Raw genomic sequence first — 19,167 nt, 5'->3', positions numbered from 1 at the left:
ATTAACCCTTTTACCCCCAAAGGACATACTGGTACGTTTCACAAAAGCCATCCCTTTACCCTCATGGACGTACCGGTATGTCCTTGCAAAAAAATGCTATAAATTTTTTTTTTTCATATTTTTGATCAATTTTTTTTCAAAAATTCAGGCATTTTCCAAGAGAATGAGACCAACCTGACCTCTCTATGACAAAAATTAAGGCTGTTAGAGCAATTTAAAAAATATATACTGCAAAATGTGCTGGGAAAAAAATAATCCCTTGGGGGTTAAGGGTTGGAAATTTCCAAATAGCCTGGGGGTAAAAGGGTTAATTATTTTATTGATGATATTTCCAAGAGAGGATTTAGTGCCTCAAAATTTTTAAGTGAAAAAAAAAAGCAGTTTCTGGTAGGGGTCTTTATTTTCTTGACATGAGAGGATTAATTGGAGCCCCTCTTATTTTTTTTTCTATATAAAAAAAAAAAAACCATTACTCATTGGGTCTTTATTTATGAAAGGCCATAGACAAAAATATTGAAAGTAAGAGTAATTCCTTGTGGTACATACTTGCCTGTGTGCGGCAGTGCCATTGTTCTTGTGTTAGTGTCTATGTTTGTCTGTGTACGAGAGTACGTATACCCCATCCTTTAGAAACTCAGGAAGCATTATCTTTATTCTCTCTAGATATTTTCTCCTTTTCATATCTTCATTTCATTCATTTGGCTTTGCAAAAATTAGTGAAATTACTGCACATTTAATTACGGTGACTTCTATAGCACAGTTTTCTAATTTTGTTGTCCAGGAAGAACTTTTAATGATTTCACCAGCATTCAGGATTATTTTACCCTTTTGTATGGTTTTGAGTTATTTTTGTTTACATGTAAGTTTTAAGTTGTCAAATGTTTAATCAGACCAAAGAATGTAGATGCTTTCTACTTGTAAGAATCATATTTTGGATCAAGTGACTTCTAAAAAGCTTTATGATTTTGGAAAAAGATGAATGCTTTTATTCCTAATACTCAAGGATGAAATAAGTAGGTTGATTGTTTTTGTGACTCATAGTTATAGTATTTCATCGATTATTGTAGCTGGTTGAATATTTTGACCCAGCTATATGGAAGTTCACTGTTATCTACTTATCAAAATGATCATACATCATCACAGGGACACAGTAATATCTCTCATAACATTAAAAATTTGTTTCAGAAATGGCGAACTTTTTGCAGTAGCAGCCTTTTTCAGCTTCGTAGCCATGTGTCTCTATGGATTTAATGCTTATTTGAATTTCAACAAGTGGCGTTCTGGGGGTGCATCCTTACCGTTTATGAGTAGGTGGAATACATCTGCTTCTGCTACTACAACCACAAGAACTACCACTACTACTACTGCAACCACTTAGAAATATTAGGTTTGATTTGCCAAGTTGTTGCGTGGACCTCATTGCTCTTTATAATAGCATCAGTGTTGCATATCATCTTTCTTTTATAAATCTTGATATTCCAATTTTACAATGAAGGGTTTTTGAGTTATTGTTTAGTTGATGTGAGTTTGTCTAAGTAACCTGGGGAAGGTCACGGCATTTTAGAAAATTTTAAAGATAACAAGAGTAGATCTGTATGTAACTGGGAGAGAACACCCCGATGTGTATTGAAAAAACGTGGGTATTAAAATTCCAGTTATATATCATTGTATAATTTAAAAAAAACAACATATTTTGCCCTTTTTTTCAAAGTGCCACTTCAACTGGAGCCATTTTGAAAAAAAGTGAGAAAGCTCTTGTGTTTTTACAACCTACAACAATATATAACTGGATTTTTAAGACCCAAGATCTGTATGCATTAGGAAAATTGATTTTTTGTGAACCTTACCTCATCTTGGCTGAAACAAATAAAACCACACTCCATCCATAAGGAAGTTTGATCGTTTAGGCTAGTTTGCTATGTTAAAGATACTGACTTGACTAAATGGGAAAAAGGGCCAGGTGTATTCCTCAATAATTTTGACACGAAGGATAACAGTATTTATTTTTTACCACTATATAAGGGTAAGGGAGATGTGCATGAGTGTTGTAATTCAAGAGGTATTAGTTTGTTGAGTGTAGTTGGAAAAGTGTATGGTAGAATACTGATTAATAGGATTAAGGATAAAACAGAGAATGCAATCTTGGAAGTACAGGGTGGTTTTAGAAGAGGTAGGGGTTGTATGAATCAGATTTTTACAGTTAGGCAGATATGCGAGAAATATTTAGCAAAAGGTAAGGAGGTGTATGTTGCGTTTATGGATCTGGAGAAAGCATATGATAGAGTTGATAGGGAAGCAATGTGGAATGTGATGAGGTTATATGGAGTTGGTGGAAGGTTGTTGCAAGCAGTGAAAAGTTTCTACACAGGTAGTAAAGCATGTGTTAGAATAGGAAATGAGGTGAGCGATTGGTTTCCGGTGAGAGTGGGGCTGAGACAGGGATGTGTGATGTCGCCCTGGTTGTTTAACTTGTATGTTGATGGAGTGGTGAGAGAGGTGAATGCTAGAGTGCTTGGACGAGGATTAAAACTGTTAGGCGAGAATGATCATGAATGGGAGGTAAATCAGTTGTTGTTTGCGGATGATACTGTACTGGTAGCAGACACAGAAGAGAAGCTTGACCGACTAGTGACAGAATTTGGAAGGGTGTGTGAGAGAAGGAAGTTGAGAGTTAATGTGGGTAAGAGTAAGGTTATGAGATGTACGAGAAGGGAAGGTGGTGCAAGGTTGAATGTCATGTTGAATGGACAGTTACTTTAGGAGGTGGATCAGTTTAAGTACTTGGGGTCTGTTGTTGCAGCAAATGGTGGAGTGGAAGCAGATGTACGTCAGAGAGTGAATGAAGGTTGCAAAGTGTTGGGGGCAGTTAAGGGAGTAGTAAAAAATAGAGGATTGGGCATGAATGTAAAGAGAGTTCTATATGAGAAAGTGATTGTACCAACTGTGATGTATGGATCGGAGTTGTGGGGAATGAAAGTGATGGAGAGACAGAAATTGAATGTGTTTGAGATGAAGTGTCTGAGGAGTATGGCTGGTGTATCTCGAGTAGATAGGGTTAGGAACGAAGTGGTGAGGGTGAGAACGGGTGTAAGAAATGAGTTAGCGGCTAGAGTGGATATGAATGTGTTGAGGTGGTTTGGCCATGTTGAGAGAATGGAAAATGGCTGTCTGCTAAAGAAGGTGATGAATGCAAGAGTTGATGGGAGAAGTACAAGAGGAAGGCCAAGGTTTGGGTGGATGGATGGTGTGAAGAAAGCTCTGGGTGATAGGAGGATAGATGTGAGAGAGGCAAGAGAGCGTGCTAGAAATAGGAATGAATGGCGAGCGATTGTGACGCAGTTCCGGTAGGCCCTGCTGCTTCCTCCGGTGCCTTAGATGACCGCGGAGGTAGCAGCAGTAGGGGACTCAGCAGTATGAAGCTTCATCTGTGGTGGAAATGTGGGAGGTTGGGCTGTGGCACCCTAGCAGTACCAGCTGAACTCGGCTGAGTCCCTGGTTAGGCTGGAGAAACGTAGAGAGTAGAGGTCCCCTTTTTGTTTTGTTTCTTGTTGTTGTCGGCTACCCCCCAAAATTGGGGGAAGTGCCTTTGGTATATGTATGTATGTTTTTTACTTGTCTAGGTGTATCCTAAGGCATAGGCTTCAAAGTAAATTCTCTATCAGTGAGGTTCACTTTTAAAGTTTTCCTTTCCTATAAGTTACAGTAATCTATTCAATAGAATAGTACTGTACTAGACTTAATATTTTACTAGCATTCAGTGTAATATGCAGATCCAGGAAACTGGTTACGCACTCTCTTTTTATCCAAAGCGGAATAAGTGGCTGTTCTGTGTACTGAGGTGCTTTGTGTTCAGATTATTTCAATGTTCCAAGTATTCTTAGGATATAGGAACACTATGCAAATGCACTTAAATATCAGGAGGAAGTTAATATTTTTATGAAAGGTAGAACTGTGATGTGTACTTAAAATAACTGAGTAAGTAGCAATTTTTTTTAAACTATGTAATCTCTGATGCCAGGCCTTCCCAGTCCGTATTCAATTCATGAAATAGACTGCTTTATGTGTTCCATATATCTCCAAAAACAAATTTAATCCATGGCAGTATTAATTATGTTGACCCTTTTGGCATATTTTAAGTATTTTTTCACTTTTAAAGAAATCATCCTAACTTTGAAACTTTTTTCCCTGCTGTAGATTGTTGGTGAAGTTGATGTTGTAAGATCTGACCTCAAAGTCTGTTTTCTGTTTTGTATATCATGTTTAAGTAGGGAACAGTACATGGATGCATTCCATTTTCATATTTTTAATTTTACATTTATATTTTGAAATCATTCCATATTGTAGTACATTACTGTATATTCGTCCGATTTTAATGCATTTACTGTAATTTAGTTGCATATATTAGTGATATTTAGCATAGAAACTTGTTTGTTGATGCGTCTGCAAGGAACGCTTAGAAATACAATTAAGGTTAAGTTTTATGTACTACGATGAATGCTAAGGAATATTGAGTTAGCATCGCAGTAGTAAGAACGCAAGCTGAATTTCAAGGTAAAGTTTTTAGTTAATAGTTGTTATTTTGCATCAGTGTAAGGATGAAAGGTACCGTAAATAGTTTTGATAGATTTTTATTAGTAGTTTAGTAAATAACTGTGAATCCTTAATTTTTACTTAGTGTTAATACGTTTTTAGGGGTAAGGAAGGGTGATCTGAATAGATTGCAGAAATGAAGTACAGTACAGTGCAACATTATTTTGTAGCTCAGGTTCAGGTAATCAAAATTTCCTGGTAGTTTTAGAGGTCTTGTCAATTTTTACTTCAGTGCTCTCTTTATGATATTGAAGTAACCATGCTTAAATTGCCATTTTTTTTTTAAATTCAAGTAGGCTATATACACAAGAGATGGACAGAATTAATTCCTAAAAGAAGTAAAAGAAAATGTGTCATAGACCTCAGAATGTAAACTAAGGGTGGTAATACAAAAACATTTTGGCATATTTGCATCTTGTTGGCAGAATTCACAGAAACTAGTTATAAAGCTGCCCCTTATAGCCATTAAAACCAGTACAGAACTATCGGTATTAGAACAAGTATAGGCCTGTGGCTCAGTCTGCCATATTATAGCCAAATCTATTTTGTTATGAATAACCCTTTATAGCTTGATTTTTTATTTTATAATTATATATGAAGTAGATGGCATTTGCTATAGTTCCCAGATAAATGTATGCAAGAATATCTCGGAAAGGAGGAAAAATGCAAATCACCACATACAATCAAAGTATGTTTAGTGGTTGCCTAGTTTCTGACACAAAATGTATGCCAAGTATTCAAATCAAATCCTTTTAAGGAAATCTTGGCAGAATACAGTACAGTATTGTTTTAATTTTACCTAATCAATATGTTTTAATGAGTTGCACATGTCAAAACAAGATCTAATAGATTGTACATCCAATGTCTTGTTATATTGTTTACTTTTAACGGTGTTAATAAATACAGTAGTAAACTAGAAAAGCACTCTGAGAGTGCAGACCTCCACCACAGCAGCTTATTTCTTGAAACCAGTTTACCTTTCCCAGAATCAATTAATCATTTCCAGCTCTTTACATAAGTTTAAAATCCCTGCAAGTTTCATTACTTTATGGTTAAAATTGTGGCCGTATGGTTAATGACCATTAACCTTGGATTCGACCTTGACATGTATTAATTGGCTTGGATTTTCATACACTCAAATATGAACCAAGCTTGAAGTCTGTGACAACAATGTTCAAACTTATAACTGATTACATGAATTGGACATTTTGCTTGACTGTGACCTGGGCCTTTGACCTTGACCTTCAAAAATTTAATCATTTCCAGCTATTTACATAAAAAAGTAATGAAAATGGCAGGAATCTGCAAGTTTCATTTCTCTACGATTAAATTTGTGGCCAGGAAGCTGTTCACAAACACACACACATAGGGGTAAACCATAACCTTCCAACTTTGTTGGCAGAGGTAATGAAACTACCAATATGACAACACAAGCAAATTATAGTAAATCATATATGTAGTTGTTTTTTCAAAGTCGAGCAGAAGTGTGTTATGGTTGTAAGGTGCTATCATCACTACTGGTGCAAGTAACAAACGTTCTTTAGCCAGGGAAGCCTTCCAGTGCCTAGGTGTAACTAAGAGTAAATTCTTAAGTTGCATTTTGAAGGGTCTGGACATGAGGGGAGTTAACCGTAGTGTTGATAAAAATCTGGGGTAAAGAATTACTGTATTTACCAAGGTATGGTGCTAGGACTGGGATTGTGAATTTAATTTAGATCTAGAATTTATTAGTAGTAGACATTATACCATGGGTTTGAAACAGTAAGGCAGTGTTATTGTTGAAAACTACCAAGAATATATAATTTTTCTACTTAGGGGTTGTGCTTTCCTGGTGTCAAAAACAGGAAATAATCTATATTATCGAGTTCAAATTACTCTTAGATTTCAATTATGTAATAGCAAGTAATCACTTCTCCAACTATTGATTCTCCTCCCAACGCAACATTTTCAATAAGCTCTGAAGAAAGGTTAATTAGTCAAACCTTGGATCCTGATTCTGTAGAATAGTGGCCTTTGGGCTTCCTGAGGAGGACACCAAAGGCTCCCTCCATAATGTCTGGATGATTGCTTCTTGATACAGTATTAAATTTGGTTCACTTTATGAAAATGGTAACGACCAGGCTTTGGACTTTGTTCCACAAAGGGCCCTGCATCTATTTAACTAACTGTATAGAAGCAATTTTGGATTTCTTTTGCTCTAGTTTCCAGGTGGTGATGAAATGAATCCAGTGTTATCAAGGAATCTTTAGGAAATAGAGCCAGTTGAGTGTCCCCTTTTCCCTATTAGAATAAATCATTATTAGAGGGACTATGGGGATTCCAGAGCCTAATATCCCTAGGTTAGCAAAGATGTCTTCTTCCTTGTCGTAGCTGGTAAACCCAGACCTAAGTTTGACTGATGAATCCTTTTCCGTGCCTCCCACATAAGTTACGGGGATTCTCTCTTGATTGGAAGAGCAATGGTGTACTGTTGGCTTAATGCATAGTTTATTGAACTGTGGGAAAGTGTTTTTACTGGTTTAAAGTTAGCAGTAGGTGTTAATATGAGAGTTAGGTAAAATGTTTGATCACTGGTACCTCCATTTTTTTTATTTTTGGTTTATGTCTAGTTGTAAATGGTACTATCGTCATTTGTAAATTTTATTGGGTATTTTTATAGAGTGGCATTTAAAATAGGGTTTTTTTTTTTATACAAAAATGATTTGCACATTGCCTACTATTCACTAATGATTCGATCAATATATAATTTGTAAGAAAAATCTGATGATTATTTGTGAATTTTTTAGTTTCCAAGGGATGAGATGTCACTTGCATGGCATATTTGAAGATTTAATTTCTGTAAAATTTCTTGAAAGATTGTCATCATTGTTCTTGAAACAAGGAGTGTTCTAGTTTCAGGTACTTACCGTATTCATTTTCTCCATTGTTTTCTCACTTTAAAGCCAAAATATTTTTATAATTCCCATTTTGATTTAAATTAAATATTCGGCTATTCAATCTTGCATGCACCCGTGTTCCATGCTTATGAATGTATGTTTCTTATTCAACTGATTGCATATTAGCTAAAAATGTTTCAACTGGTTTATTCGCAAGTCATCCAATTTTAAGTATATTATGTTTTTACTGTTTAAAAAAGTTTATTCGTCTCCTCAATTATTGTTATAGTATCTCTCATGCTTGTACTGTATTTGAATTGGTTAATCCACAAGTCCTAAAGTAAGTGTATATAACTTGTTGAATCGCTGCTCATGAAGTTAAAGAAGAAAGGTGCTTCTTTTACTAGTTCAGACAGCCATTCTTAAAGTTAATCTCAGCACAAGTGATTCCCATTTTATTCAAGTTATCAAATCTATTGGGAGAGAATGCATTCCAGTGTTATGTCTGTTTTCATATAAAAAGATTATCTTTTTTTTTTAATGGTAGAATCGAGGTCAACTTTCTTCAGATGGGTAATCTTTTTTTACATGGGTTTGACCCATTAGATTCGATGGCCATTACTTATTACTCAGTTCTGGAGTGAGTTTTAGGTACTGTAACATATTTGTGATTGTTAAGCTATTAGGAAGGATTGTCAAAGTTATTTTATTTAATTTGCTTTTGTCCAAAAAATTCGATACAGTATTTAAATATTATACAAGATTTAAATATTGTTAAAGACAAGCTCATTGGGAAAACCTAGTCACTACCCAATAATAATAGTTGTTATTTAGAATTTTATTAAAATTTCTCTGAAAAACAGAGCCCAACACTTGGTGATGACCTCTATGGGAAAAAAATCATGCATTCAAATTTATCTGTTCAATATTATTCTTCATTTTCTATGTAAATGACCCTCCTAAAATAATCTATACTGTAATCTATATAATTAGGGTTTGATATCATAGTTTATATAGTTATTTTAGACGGTAATATTTTAGGGTAAAAGTAGTTAATAATAAACCAGTGCTTGAATTAGAATTTGTACCGGGATGTAATAAGATGTATGTATATCATAAAAGAAAGTACATGTAGTTCTTGTGTATGTAATGAGTTACTAAATTTTCTAATAATTTATTGATTTCCATGTGATGATGGCTGTGAAATATATTTGTTCCAACACGAATACTTACCTCGAATTACTTCCTTAGGAGGGTCCTTGACCTCTCTCAATCTCGACCAAGATTTCCCGCGCTACCCCCCCATCTCGCTCCCGATAGTTCCTACCCCCGCCGCCAGGATAAGTCCTGCGGCCCGGATTAGGGCAGGTCACTGCTTTTCCCGGGTCAGGATCTCATTAAGTCCTTGGTCGTGAGATGCGAAACATCTCACTCTCTCGCTTAAACTCTCGATCCTTTGGCGCGTTGTGATCCCACATGTTCCCAGTGTACGGACTTGTGTTTTTTCTGCGATAGTGCGTTTTCGCAAAGTGTTCTCAGTCCGTTCCCCTTGAGTTTATCCAGGGTTTCTGTAACTCGTTAGTGTTGACCTTCGTGTGCGAACGATGGAGAACGTGCGTCGTTGTCCTGGTCCTAGAGCAGGAAAGTCGTGTGGGGCTTTCCTCTCTAAACCAGAAGTGGACCCGCATTCCCTTTGTTCCACGTGCAGGGGTAAAGTTTGTTCCTCCTCGGACACGTGTCCCGAGTGCGTGAGTTGGGACTGCATTCAGTGGGTACGGTATAGTACAAAGAAAAAGAAGTCGTCGAAGCGTTTCCCCAAGAAAGTGAGTGGCGTGTCCTCCTTACAGTCGGTCAGTGATCGGTCCGACGAAGCCTCGGCCTCTCCGTCTCCTTCGCAGAGGAGTGGGCAACAAGCCCCCAGTGTGATTGTTAGCCATAGTGTTCTCCCAGGTGAACCCAGTGTGAGGGAGGAACCAAGGGCTGGCCCCTCGGGAGAGAACGGAAGGGCCGCGAGTGTTTCGGGCAAATCGGGCCACGTGGCAGGGGATCACGTTTCCTCAGAAGACCCGGTATGGGGCAGTGTGGCGATCTCAGACTCCCCCCCGCCCTCGTGGGCCGGTGCGTCGGGTTCCCCCCCGCCAGAAGAGAACCACGCGAGAATTCGTCGCCCGAGTAGCGATGCCTTCGGGTGGAAGTTACCGAAGACTCCAGGGAGGTCACCGCTAAGGATGGACGTATCCCTGGGTCCATGGCCTTCTAGCAGGGACAGAGTGGACTCGGTACCCTCGGTATCTACAGCAGTTCCCGAGGACTTTCTCCAGCACCCTGTCTCGGATGGTCGACGGCGAAGGGCCTCCCCTGCGCATCACTCGAGCAGTCGTTACGTGAGGAACGTGGCACCCTCGGACTCTTCGGAAGCAGACTCATCCTCCGGGGGAGAACGCAGGGAGAAACGGCACCGTAAGAGAGAGCGGACCGATAGTGATCGTTCCCGCTCCAGGTCGAGGTCGCGGCACAGTAGGAAGCGCCCACGCTCTCACTCCCGTAAGTACAAGAGGGAGGTCTCTCCCGGCGGCGGCGAATGGTTCTACGTCCCCCCAGGAGAGTCCAGGAAGCACCGCTCTCCAGACTCTCGGTCCAGTGATCGAGCCTCCAAGTTGTCACTGCCTACATACAACATGGAACCGCTCGACCGGCCACGCAAGAAGGACCTCACTCTCAGGCACAAGTCCTCGAGGCCTTCGGTTCACCCCGCCCGGCGGGAGGAAGCGCGCTTCCGAGAAGACAGCCCGACCGAACCAGCCCAGCTGGGTCGGACGTCGAGCAGGAAGGACCGGTTTCCGGGGTCGGGTCTTCCCACCGGGACCGTGTCCTCCGCGTCCAGAGCCTTGGGCCAGTCGAAAGGCCTCCCGGAGTCGGTGGCACCCGCCCCACGGCGAGACCCAACCGTGTACGGTGCGCCCTACGGTTGCGGGACGGCCTCCCTGGGACCTAATAGGGAGCGGCCAGTTTACCACCCAAGCACTGCTCCCCTCAGCCAAGCTGATGCCTCGGTCGACGGAGGCGAGGTTTCCCCGTCGGAGGACTCCGCCTACAGAAGAGTGGTAGGCCTCGTCAGAAGGATCCATGGGATTCCGGAACCCTCGGCGACGAAGGTGAATACCTGGAGGTCGAGCCTCTTGAGATATACGTACCGGGACGTCCTTCCGAAGTCCTCTCTGGCCCTGCCTCTCGCCCCAGACCTAGTACTGGGACAGGAGTACATCGACAACTTGGTGGCCAGCACTGCGGAGGCCCCCAAGTCCCAGAGTGCCTCCAAACTCCTCCAGGGTCTTAAACTACAGGCCAAAGTTTATATCCCAGAAGGGCGACGCCCAGGCCCCTGTAGAGTGGACTCAGCCGTGGATATCCTAGGACAAGGCGGCTCGGACGAAAGGGCCAGCTCAGCCCGTGTCCTTCTCGGCCTCTGAAGCAGGCATGATGGAGGAGATGTCGAGAGACATGATTAACGTCTCCTCATGGCTGGACTGGTGGGCCTCCACGTTGGTTAATGTACAGGCCTCCACAGACCCCGACGACCCGGAACAACAAGGTCTCCTGTCAGACCTTCTCACCTCCGGGGGGAAAGCCCTCAAATTTATGGCGTATCAGGCACTCTCCTTGACGGCCAACTGGGTCCTCCGAAAGCGGGACACAGTGCTTTCCAAAGTGTCAAGGAAAATCCCGGACAGACAGGCGCGAGTGATTCGCACCCTACCCCTAGGAGGCGAGTCCCTGTTTCCGTTGAAGGAATTAGAAGTGCTGATGGAGAAGGTGTCCAAGAGGAGAGAAACCAACGTCCCCAAGCAAACATCCTCCAGGAGGCCTCCTTATAGGAGGTCAGTCTCGGATAGTGCCGTGACCCCTCAGGCTGTCCCCAGCTCTTCGAGGAGGGACGGCCCCGCCTCCTCCTGGACATCAACTCCACAGTCCTCCCGCAGGGGAGCTACAGCTTCTGCCAGCTCCTTCAGGTCGGGTTACTCCGCCTCGAAGAGGGGCAGATCAGGCCGCCCCTCTAGGAGAAGGTAGAGGGAGAGGCCCCCTACTCCCGCCCAAGCCTCGGGTTGGGGGATGCCTCAGACCCTATTGGCAAGCATGGAAAACGTATGGGGCGGATGCTTGGACGGTGTCCGTCCTGAAAGAAGGCTACAGGATCCCCTTCATAGCTCCCAGGGACCCGTTGAAAAGGGCTACCCTGCAAAAAGAAGTTTCCTCCATGTTGGAAAAGGGAGCCATGGAAGAAGTCCTTCTCCCAGGGCCAGGCTTCTACAGCCGCCTGTTCCTGGTGGAGAAAGCAACGGGGGGGTGGAGACCGGTGATAGACCTGTCGGCCCTCAACAAGTTCGTCAAGAAGACGGACTTCAAGATGGACACCCCAAAATCTGTCCTGATGTCCTTGAGGGAGAAAGATTTTATGATGACGGTCGACCTCAAGGACGCGTACTTCCAAATTCCGGTCCACCCGTCGAGTCGGAAGTTCCTCCGGGTAAAATGGGGCTCCCAGATCCTGCAGTTCCGGACCCTCTGCTTCGGACTGTCGACGGCCCCTCAGGTGTTCACGAGGGTCTTCGCGACAGTCTCAGTATGGGCTCACGAACGAGGTATCCGCCTCATCAGGTACCTGGACGACTGGTTGCTCCTTTCCAGTTCAAAGGCCCTCTTGGAAGAGCAAGGAAAGGACCTCCTCCGTTTCTGCAGGAGTCTGGGAATCATTATCAACCTAGAGAAATCGAACCTAACTCCATCCAACAAAATGGGGTACTTGGGGATGACGTTGGACACCGTGCAGGGGAAGGCCTTCCCCTCGGAAGACAGGATACAGAACCTCGTCAAGATCATTCAGCCGTTCCTGTCGGGGCTTCCCAGGAAAGCGAAAGACTGGCAGAGGCTGATAGGCCATCTGGTCTCATTAGAGAAGCTAGTCCCCCAAGGGAAGATACGGCTCAGACCCGTACAATGGAACCTCAAGGCTCTATGGTCCCAGACAGGCTCTCAGAAAACATCGATCCCAGTCCTCCCGGACACGAAAGCAGCCTTGAATTGGTGGCGATGCCAGTCGAACTCCCTCAAGGGGATGCCCCTCGGGTCCTGTCCCCCCGAGTTTCTCCTTTTCACGGACGCCTCCAGCCTAGGGTGGGGAGCCCACCTGCGGGAGGAAACAGCAAGCGGGACCTGGTCGGAGACCGAAAAGCATCTCCACATCAACGTCCTAGAGCTAAAAGCAGTACAAAAGGCATGTCTGCACTTTGCAAGTCGGTTGAAGAGAAACACCGTGGCCCTAATGTGCGACAACGCCACGGTGGTAGCCTACATCAAGAAACAAGGGGGCATGAAGTCGAAGGAACTGTGCGACCTCACCGTAAACATCTTGCACTGGGCGGACGAACACCAGGTAACACTGCTAGCAAGGTTCATCCCCGGGAAAAGGAACGTGCTAGCCGACGGCCTCAGCAGGATAGGTCAGATAGTAGGGACAGAATGGTCCCTACAACCAGCGGTGGCCAGACTCATCCTTCAACGCTGGGGCTCCCCGGTGATAGACCTATTCGCAACAAAGCTCAACGCCAAGTTACCGGTTTATTGCTCCCCGGTACCAGACGAAGGAGCAGCCCTAGAAGACGCCTTCCAGCACAGGTGGGACAACCTGGACGTTTATGCCTTTCCCCCCTTCACGCTGCTAAGGCAAGTGCTCAACAGAGTAAGAACCTCCCAAAACCTAAAGATGACTTTGGTAGCGCCCTGGTGGCCGGAGAGAGAGTGGTTCGCGGATCCGAAAGACCTGGCAAGCCATCCGCCATGGCCTCTGCCCCCCAGGTCAGATCTACTGAGTCAACCGCACTTCCTCAGGTTCCACGACAACCCTCTCTCTCTTCGCCTTCACGCCTGGAGACTATCGAGCGACTCCTGAAGAAGGAAGGGTACTCCTCCTCCACAGCCAAGAGGATGTCCCTATACCTAAGAAAATCCTCTACCGTAGTCTACCAGGCGAAGTGGGCCGCCTTTACGAAATGGTGCGCGACAAAACAAATAAGACCTCTTAAAGCCTCGGTCCCTGACATAGCTGATTTTCTCGTGTACCTTAGAGATAAAATAGGAATGTCAATCCCGGCTATTAAAGGAGTACGAGCAGCCTTAGGCCAAGTCTTTCTCCTGAAAGGCATCGACCTGGGGACCTCAAGACACATAGGGATGCTGATTAGAAGTTTCGAACAATCCTGTCCTCCCCAAGCCAGGAGAGTGCCCAGATGGGACCTGGCCAAGGTCCTGAAAATGTTGTGTCGTCCGCCCTTTGAACCACTCAGAGATATCGGGGACAAAGATCTCACCCTCAAGACAGTCTTCATGCTAGCCTTAGCTTCGGCTAAGAGGGTAGGTGAGAGCCACGGTCTCTCCTACGACGTGGCACACTCCAAAGGGTGGAAGGAGGTATCTTTCAAGTTCGTACCCTCCTTTGTAGCAAAGACTCAGAACCCAGCAGTCTGGGACCCGAGGTTTGAAGGTTTCTCAATTCCGGCCATCCCCAAGACAGGCAATACGGACGACCTGAAGTTATGCCCGGTCAGGACGATCAGGAAATACCTGGAAAGGACGGCCCATCTCCGTCCGGGTGCCAAGAACCTCTTCGTCTCTTCAGGCGTTAATAAGAAGCAAGTGTCCAAGAACACTATTTCCTTCTGGCTGAGACAAGTCATCACTAGGTCTTATGAAGAAGACAAGGTGGCAGTACCAGGCACTCCCCGTCCCCATGACATCAGAGGCCTGAGCACTTCCTTGGCCTTTGAGAGAAATATGGCAGTGGGGCAGATCCTGCAGGCCGGCACTTGGTCACACCAGTCGACCTTCACGGCCCACTACCTCAAAGACTACTCAAGAAAGTCTTTGGATGGATTCTCCATTGGGACAGTCATCGCCGCCCTCCAAGCTGTGTAGTGGCAGGCTTGAAGACGTCCCCAACAGTGAATAGACTCATCCCTACTTCTTCAGGAGAAGACTCAGTAGAGAAGATGTCAAGAGGTAAGCCTTAAATTATAAGCGTAATGTTTCCACTGCTACCCCCTATCCGCTCTCTGTACCCCCGCATTACGTAGCCCTCCAGGCACCATGTGCCTAACCAAGTGGCAGAATGGCTCTCCCGCCTCCTAAAGTATAAGTCTCCTAAGGAAGTAATTCGAGGTAAGTATTCGTGTTGGAACAAATTAAAAATTTTAAGTAATTTTTATTTTTCCTAACATACTTACCGAGAATTACTTCCGGGTAATGGCCCTCCCTTCCGTCCCCGAGTGCCATTCTTCCATTGCCGGGTCGGGCTAAACGGAGAACTTAATGAGATCCTGACCCGGGAAAAGCAGTGACCTGCCCTAATCCGGGCCGCAGGACTTATCCTGGCGGCGGGGGTAGGAACTATCGCGAGCGAGATAGGGGGGGGGTAGCGCGGGAAATCTTGGTCGAGATTGAGAGAGGTCAAGGACCCTCCTAAGGAAGTAATTCTCGGTAAGTATGTTAGGAAAAATAAAAATTACTTAAAATTTTTAATTTTAATATAATACATGCAAAATAGTTTGTGTCATTTTCATCATTGTTGACCGCTCAGAACGTTTGACTCTGTTCATTTTCAGTTTGGTGCTGTACAGTCTAGGAACCTCTCAGGTACTCAGTATAAGAGTATAAAATGACCATCAAAATAATTCAGCATTATTGTTGTTTCCTGGTATTTTGCAATAATTTGTAGAATTTATCAATTATACAATGTAGAAAACTATACCTGTAGTAGATTTGTTGCCAGAATTCTCCTGTTTTATGTATACTGTACAACACTTACAGTTTACATTTGATTTTTATACATTAGGATGTTTAAGGGGAAAACCTGAGGTAAAATATTTAAATAACTTGAGAATTATGAAATTTTGTCACCAATAATCCCCCTTCAAATCTTGATGTTATTTATTTAATTATTAGCTGAAAGAGTCAAATGGAAAGACATTATTCATTAATTTTTATTCAATACTGAGTGGTACATATCAATAATATTTTGTGTTCATACAAAAAAATAAAATCCTATGAATATTCAAAGACTACGTACATTCAAACCATGATGCAACAGCAGTGATGATACTTTGGTAACAATGACTGCATGAAGAGGTAAGCTTTGAGCTTTTTTTTAAACTTACAATATTTTGTATGGCAGAGTGCTTTGTCATCTGCTTTGTGAAGACCATTCATAAATAAATTTTTAAATAGGATAAAATCACAAGATTTAAAAATAATTGGTATTTTACCTAGCTATAAAAAAACCCGAGTCCTTCTGTAAGAGTATGATTTCAGCTTGGTTGGAAATACCAGTTTCTTTTAGAGCGGTAGTAGTAGTTACTGTCAGGTTGAGAGTAAACCCTGCTCAACCAACAGTTGGCCCTGCACCCTCAAGTGTAATGTAAAGGACTCCGGTTTGTATAATTAGGTAAAATATTACTTTTAAAACTTTTTGTGTTTCCACACAAATACAAACCATTGTCCTTAACTGGGACACTTAACCCTTAGGAGGGTTTAACTTCCTGTTAATGTCAGAGCACCTGGAATGCATGGGAATGAAGGTGACAACTCTAGTCAATCTGTCAAAGAGATCTGTTGCCGGTGCCAGAATAGGTCCTTACCAGATAACTAGTGGACAGTCATAGAAGTACCAAATCTATGTGATGCATATGTCTGAATGTATGGCCATATGAGAAATGGATTTTTACACATTCTATCCATCCTCCCCCTCACATCTCCCGGGAGGATGGTGGACATCCTTATCCAAACTGTCTTGAAAGAAAAGTTGCTCGATCATAAGGCTTATCTGATGCCCAGTCCAGCACATATAATGGCATGAATGCTGTGCCCAAAAGGAAGAGGAATCCTATTTTTCAATCTAGGCATATGTTGCGATTGCTATCTTGTCCCGTGAGGGAGCTATGTTTACAACACAATCTTTTGAGCAGCTATCACCAGACCCCGGTCAAAAGCAACCAAGGATCTGTGGTTATACTCACGAAGGCAGTCAGTGTTCAAGGTTGCCAGACGTTTCCAGACTTGTGCCTTTGACAGGTTCTTCCTGGATGCTAGGGTGAAGTCGCTACCCCTGATGTAGTGTCCCTGTGCCCATGAAACTCGCCTACTTGCTTCACTAAGACTAGCAGGAAGAAAGTTTTTAGGGTCAGATCTCCATCTGATGCCTGACTGAAGGGCTTATAGGGGCAACATATAAGAAGCCCTAGGAATTTGGGGACATCCTTCGACAGGGTCCTGACCTCCTCCTGGTAAGGGTAAGACAGCTTGAAGCAATTAATTGCAAAGAGGCTCCCACCTTAAGTTTTCCTTATATGCTAGCAAACACAGAAGATGGCCCACTCCCCATGGTAAATAGCTATATAGCACCTTCACCGGTATCCACGTTTGTGCAGTGCCTCACAAAATGCCATCTGCTCGGAAGAGATGCTCAATAGGTGCCCACCATAAAGTGCAAGAAATGCAACTGATTTGTAGTGCCTCTTAAGTTGGTCTGGCAGAGGAGGGTGGGTCCTAAGGGCACGAGAACATTTGGCCTGTGGCCACTTGACCACCTGGGTCATCCTGTGAACCGATGAGGTCAGCAACTTGGCAAGTCAAGCAGAAAGGTGTAAGTGTTCAGATTGTCCAAGGGGTGTAAGAAGGCATCCTCAAACGCTGCTGACGGTTCTGAAGCTGGAGAGCAGAATACTGGAAGCTTTTTGTGGCAAACAAGCCAATAGATAATTATTCCCCCAAAGAGCAAGGATAAATTTTGACTGTCCAGGTACGCAGCTGCTTTGTTGACGTAATCCACAGCAGTAGTGTAGTCAATCATCAATGCTACCAAGTGCCACATAAAACTTCTGGAAGGGTTGCAATGATAGTAGCCCTAGTTGCACTTCTAACATGTTCTGTGGACAATATCCCCAACATGGTGTAGTAATTCCTGTCCTTACATACTTCTGGGAATAGCAGCATTTCTGAACGTGGGGAACTTGAGTGGAGCTCCCCTAGGGAGGTTTTCTTCCTTTAGCCGCCAGGAGAGACCGTCCCTTACTTTCTGTTCCACTGAATCCAGCTGGTAAGGGGGATCGCTTACCAGCTGGTAAGGAGGATCGCTTACCAGTGATACTTCAAACACTGAGGCAGGCTTCTTTAAAGATAAAGATGTCACTGTCGAGTCAGAAGTGCTTGATTGTACAGGAATGAGTGTGTTGCCTCCTTGATGTTCATCCGATCGTCCAATGGGAAGACATGCTACGGAAGTGTCTAACAGGATTCTCAGGTACTTGACTCCATTCTCTGCTTGGGCATGAGACTGATCACAATCCCCAGATCATGATCAAGTTAAGAAGTCTTATGTCAACCCTAGAGCAAATGCCTCTTGAAAGACAGGATCTGCCAATCGTCAAGATTCTTTGAGCCGAATCCAGTTTGATTGGGCCCAACTAGAGATGAATGTAAACACTTGGGTAGTTGTAGATATTCCAAAGCATAGGGCTTTGAACTGGTATAACACTAACTGAGGAACTGGTATAACACTAACTGAGGAAAAAGCAGAGATACAAATTGCGGGACCAATATATGGATCTAGAAATACACATCCTTCATGTCCAAGGAAAGAATGAGGTCTTCTTTCCTGATGACAGACCACATGGTGCTTTTCATCACCCTCTTGAATGGAACCTTCCATCAAGAAGAGTCAACTATAAAAGACTGGAGATTCGTCTCGGACGACTACAAGTAATATCTCCACTATTACTTTCAATTCTGCCGTTAGATCCTCCGATTTCAGAGGGTAGGTGTGGAACGTCATTGATGTACAATGTGGGGAAGATGAAAGGTAGGTGGTACCCATCCTAAAGGACTTCAACCACCCAGCTCTGCTCCATTTTTCTTAATGGCTTGACAGGCATTTTCACTTGCAGCAGCTGGAGAAAGGAAACGGTGATTTTAATGTCCCCTTCCTCCATTTACCACCCCTCCTGGAGTGGCCAGGCTGGGGGCAAAAGTTTGGAATGTCCATGCCTTTGTTAGAAGAGAAAGAGGCTGAAGGTATAGATTGGGCTCTGGATGTTGCAGTTGTCGTCTTCAGCTTTTGACTCCCAAGGTGTGGTGATTGGGTCTGAAGCACTCACTATGGTATCCTTTAAAGTACCTGGGCCCATGAAAGGTAGCTGCAGAAAGGAAAAGGAAGTCATGGGTTAACTACCTCCACCTTTACATATTCACCTTCACATCTTTCTGGGGGAAAACGGCTGCAGTCTACAGCATTGGGGCGTTATGCGCGAGTAACACATCCTTTTGCCACACCTCCTGCCTAATGAAGCAGGAGGTGACAGCATCACTATGCTTCAGGACCCAGCTGAACCACTGGTTTGCCGATAGGTGCAGCAAGGTCATCAGAGCCATCGCACCTGAAAGGACCTGATTGGTGTACTTAGTCCACTATTAGTCAAATACTGGGTTGAAGCAAAGTAAGCAACTGCACAGGACCTGTAGGCTGGTCATGGAAGCGGTTCTCAGGGCAGCAGACTCGAGTACTAAAAACGAGGTGCTCGAGTCTCTCCAGAGGGTTCAATGCTGTCAGTGTGGCCACGGATGGATTGATGGGCATGACGGGTCTCCCACCTCTGGC

The 19,167-nt window shown here is 43.7% G+C and overlaps 1 protein-coding gene across 4 annotated transcripts in view; it reads left to right on the top strand.

Annotated features, from left to right (window-relative positions):
• Positions 1–5,823, top strand: part of LOC137631117 (plasmolipin-like) — a 232,385-nt gene extending 226,562 nt beyond the window's left edge. For all 4 annotated transcript variants that reach the window (XM_068362768.1, XM_068362769.1, XM_068362770.1 and 1 more), the window contains exon 5: positions 1,186–5,823. In XM_068362768.1, coding sequence (XP_068218869.1) covers positions 1,186–1,378 — 193 coding nt within the window. In that variant the 3' untranslated portion in view covers positions 1,379–5,823. The remainder of the gene's footprint in view (positions 1–1,185) is intronic.
• Positions 5,824–19,167: the final 13,344 nt, after the last annotated feature.

This window comes from Palaemon carinicauda, chromosome 39 (genome assembly GCF_036898095.1).
Source record: "Palaemon carinicauda isolate YSFRI2023 chromosome 39, ASM3689809v2, whole genome shotgun sequence".
In the NCBI taxonomy this organism is placed as follows: Eukaryota; Metazoa; Arthropoda; class Malacostraca; order Decapoda; family Palaemonidae; genus Palaemon; species Palaemon carinicauda.
Note: the sequence above shows the minus strand (reverse complement) of the source record. Positions and strands in the feature narration are given on the sequence as shown.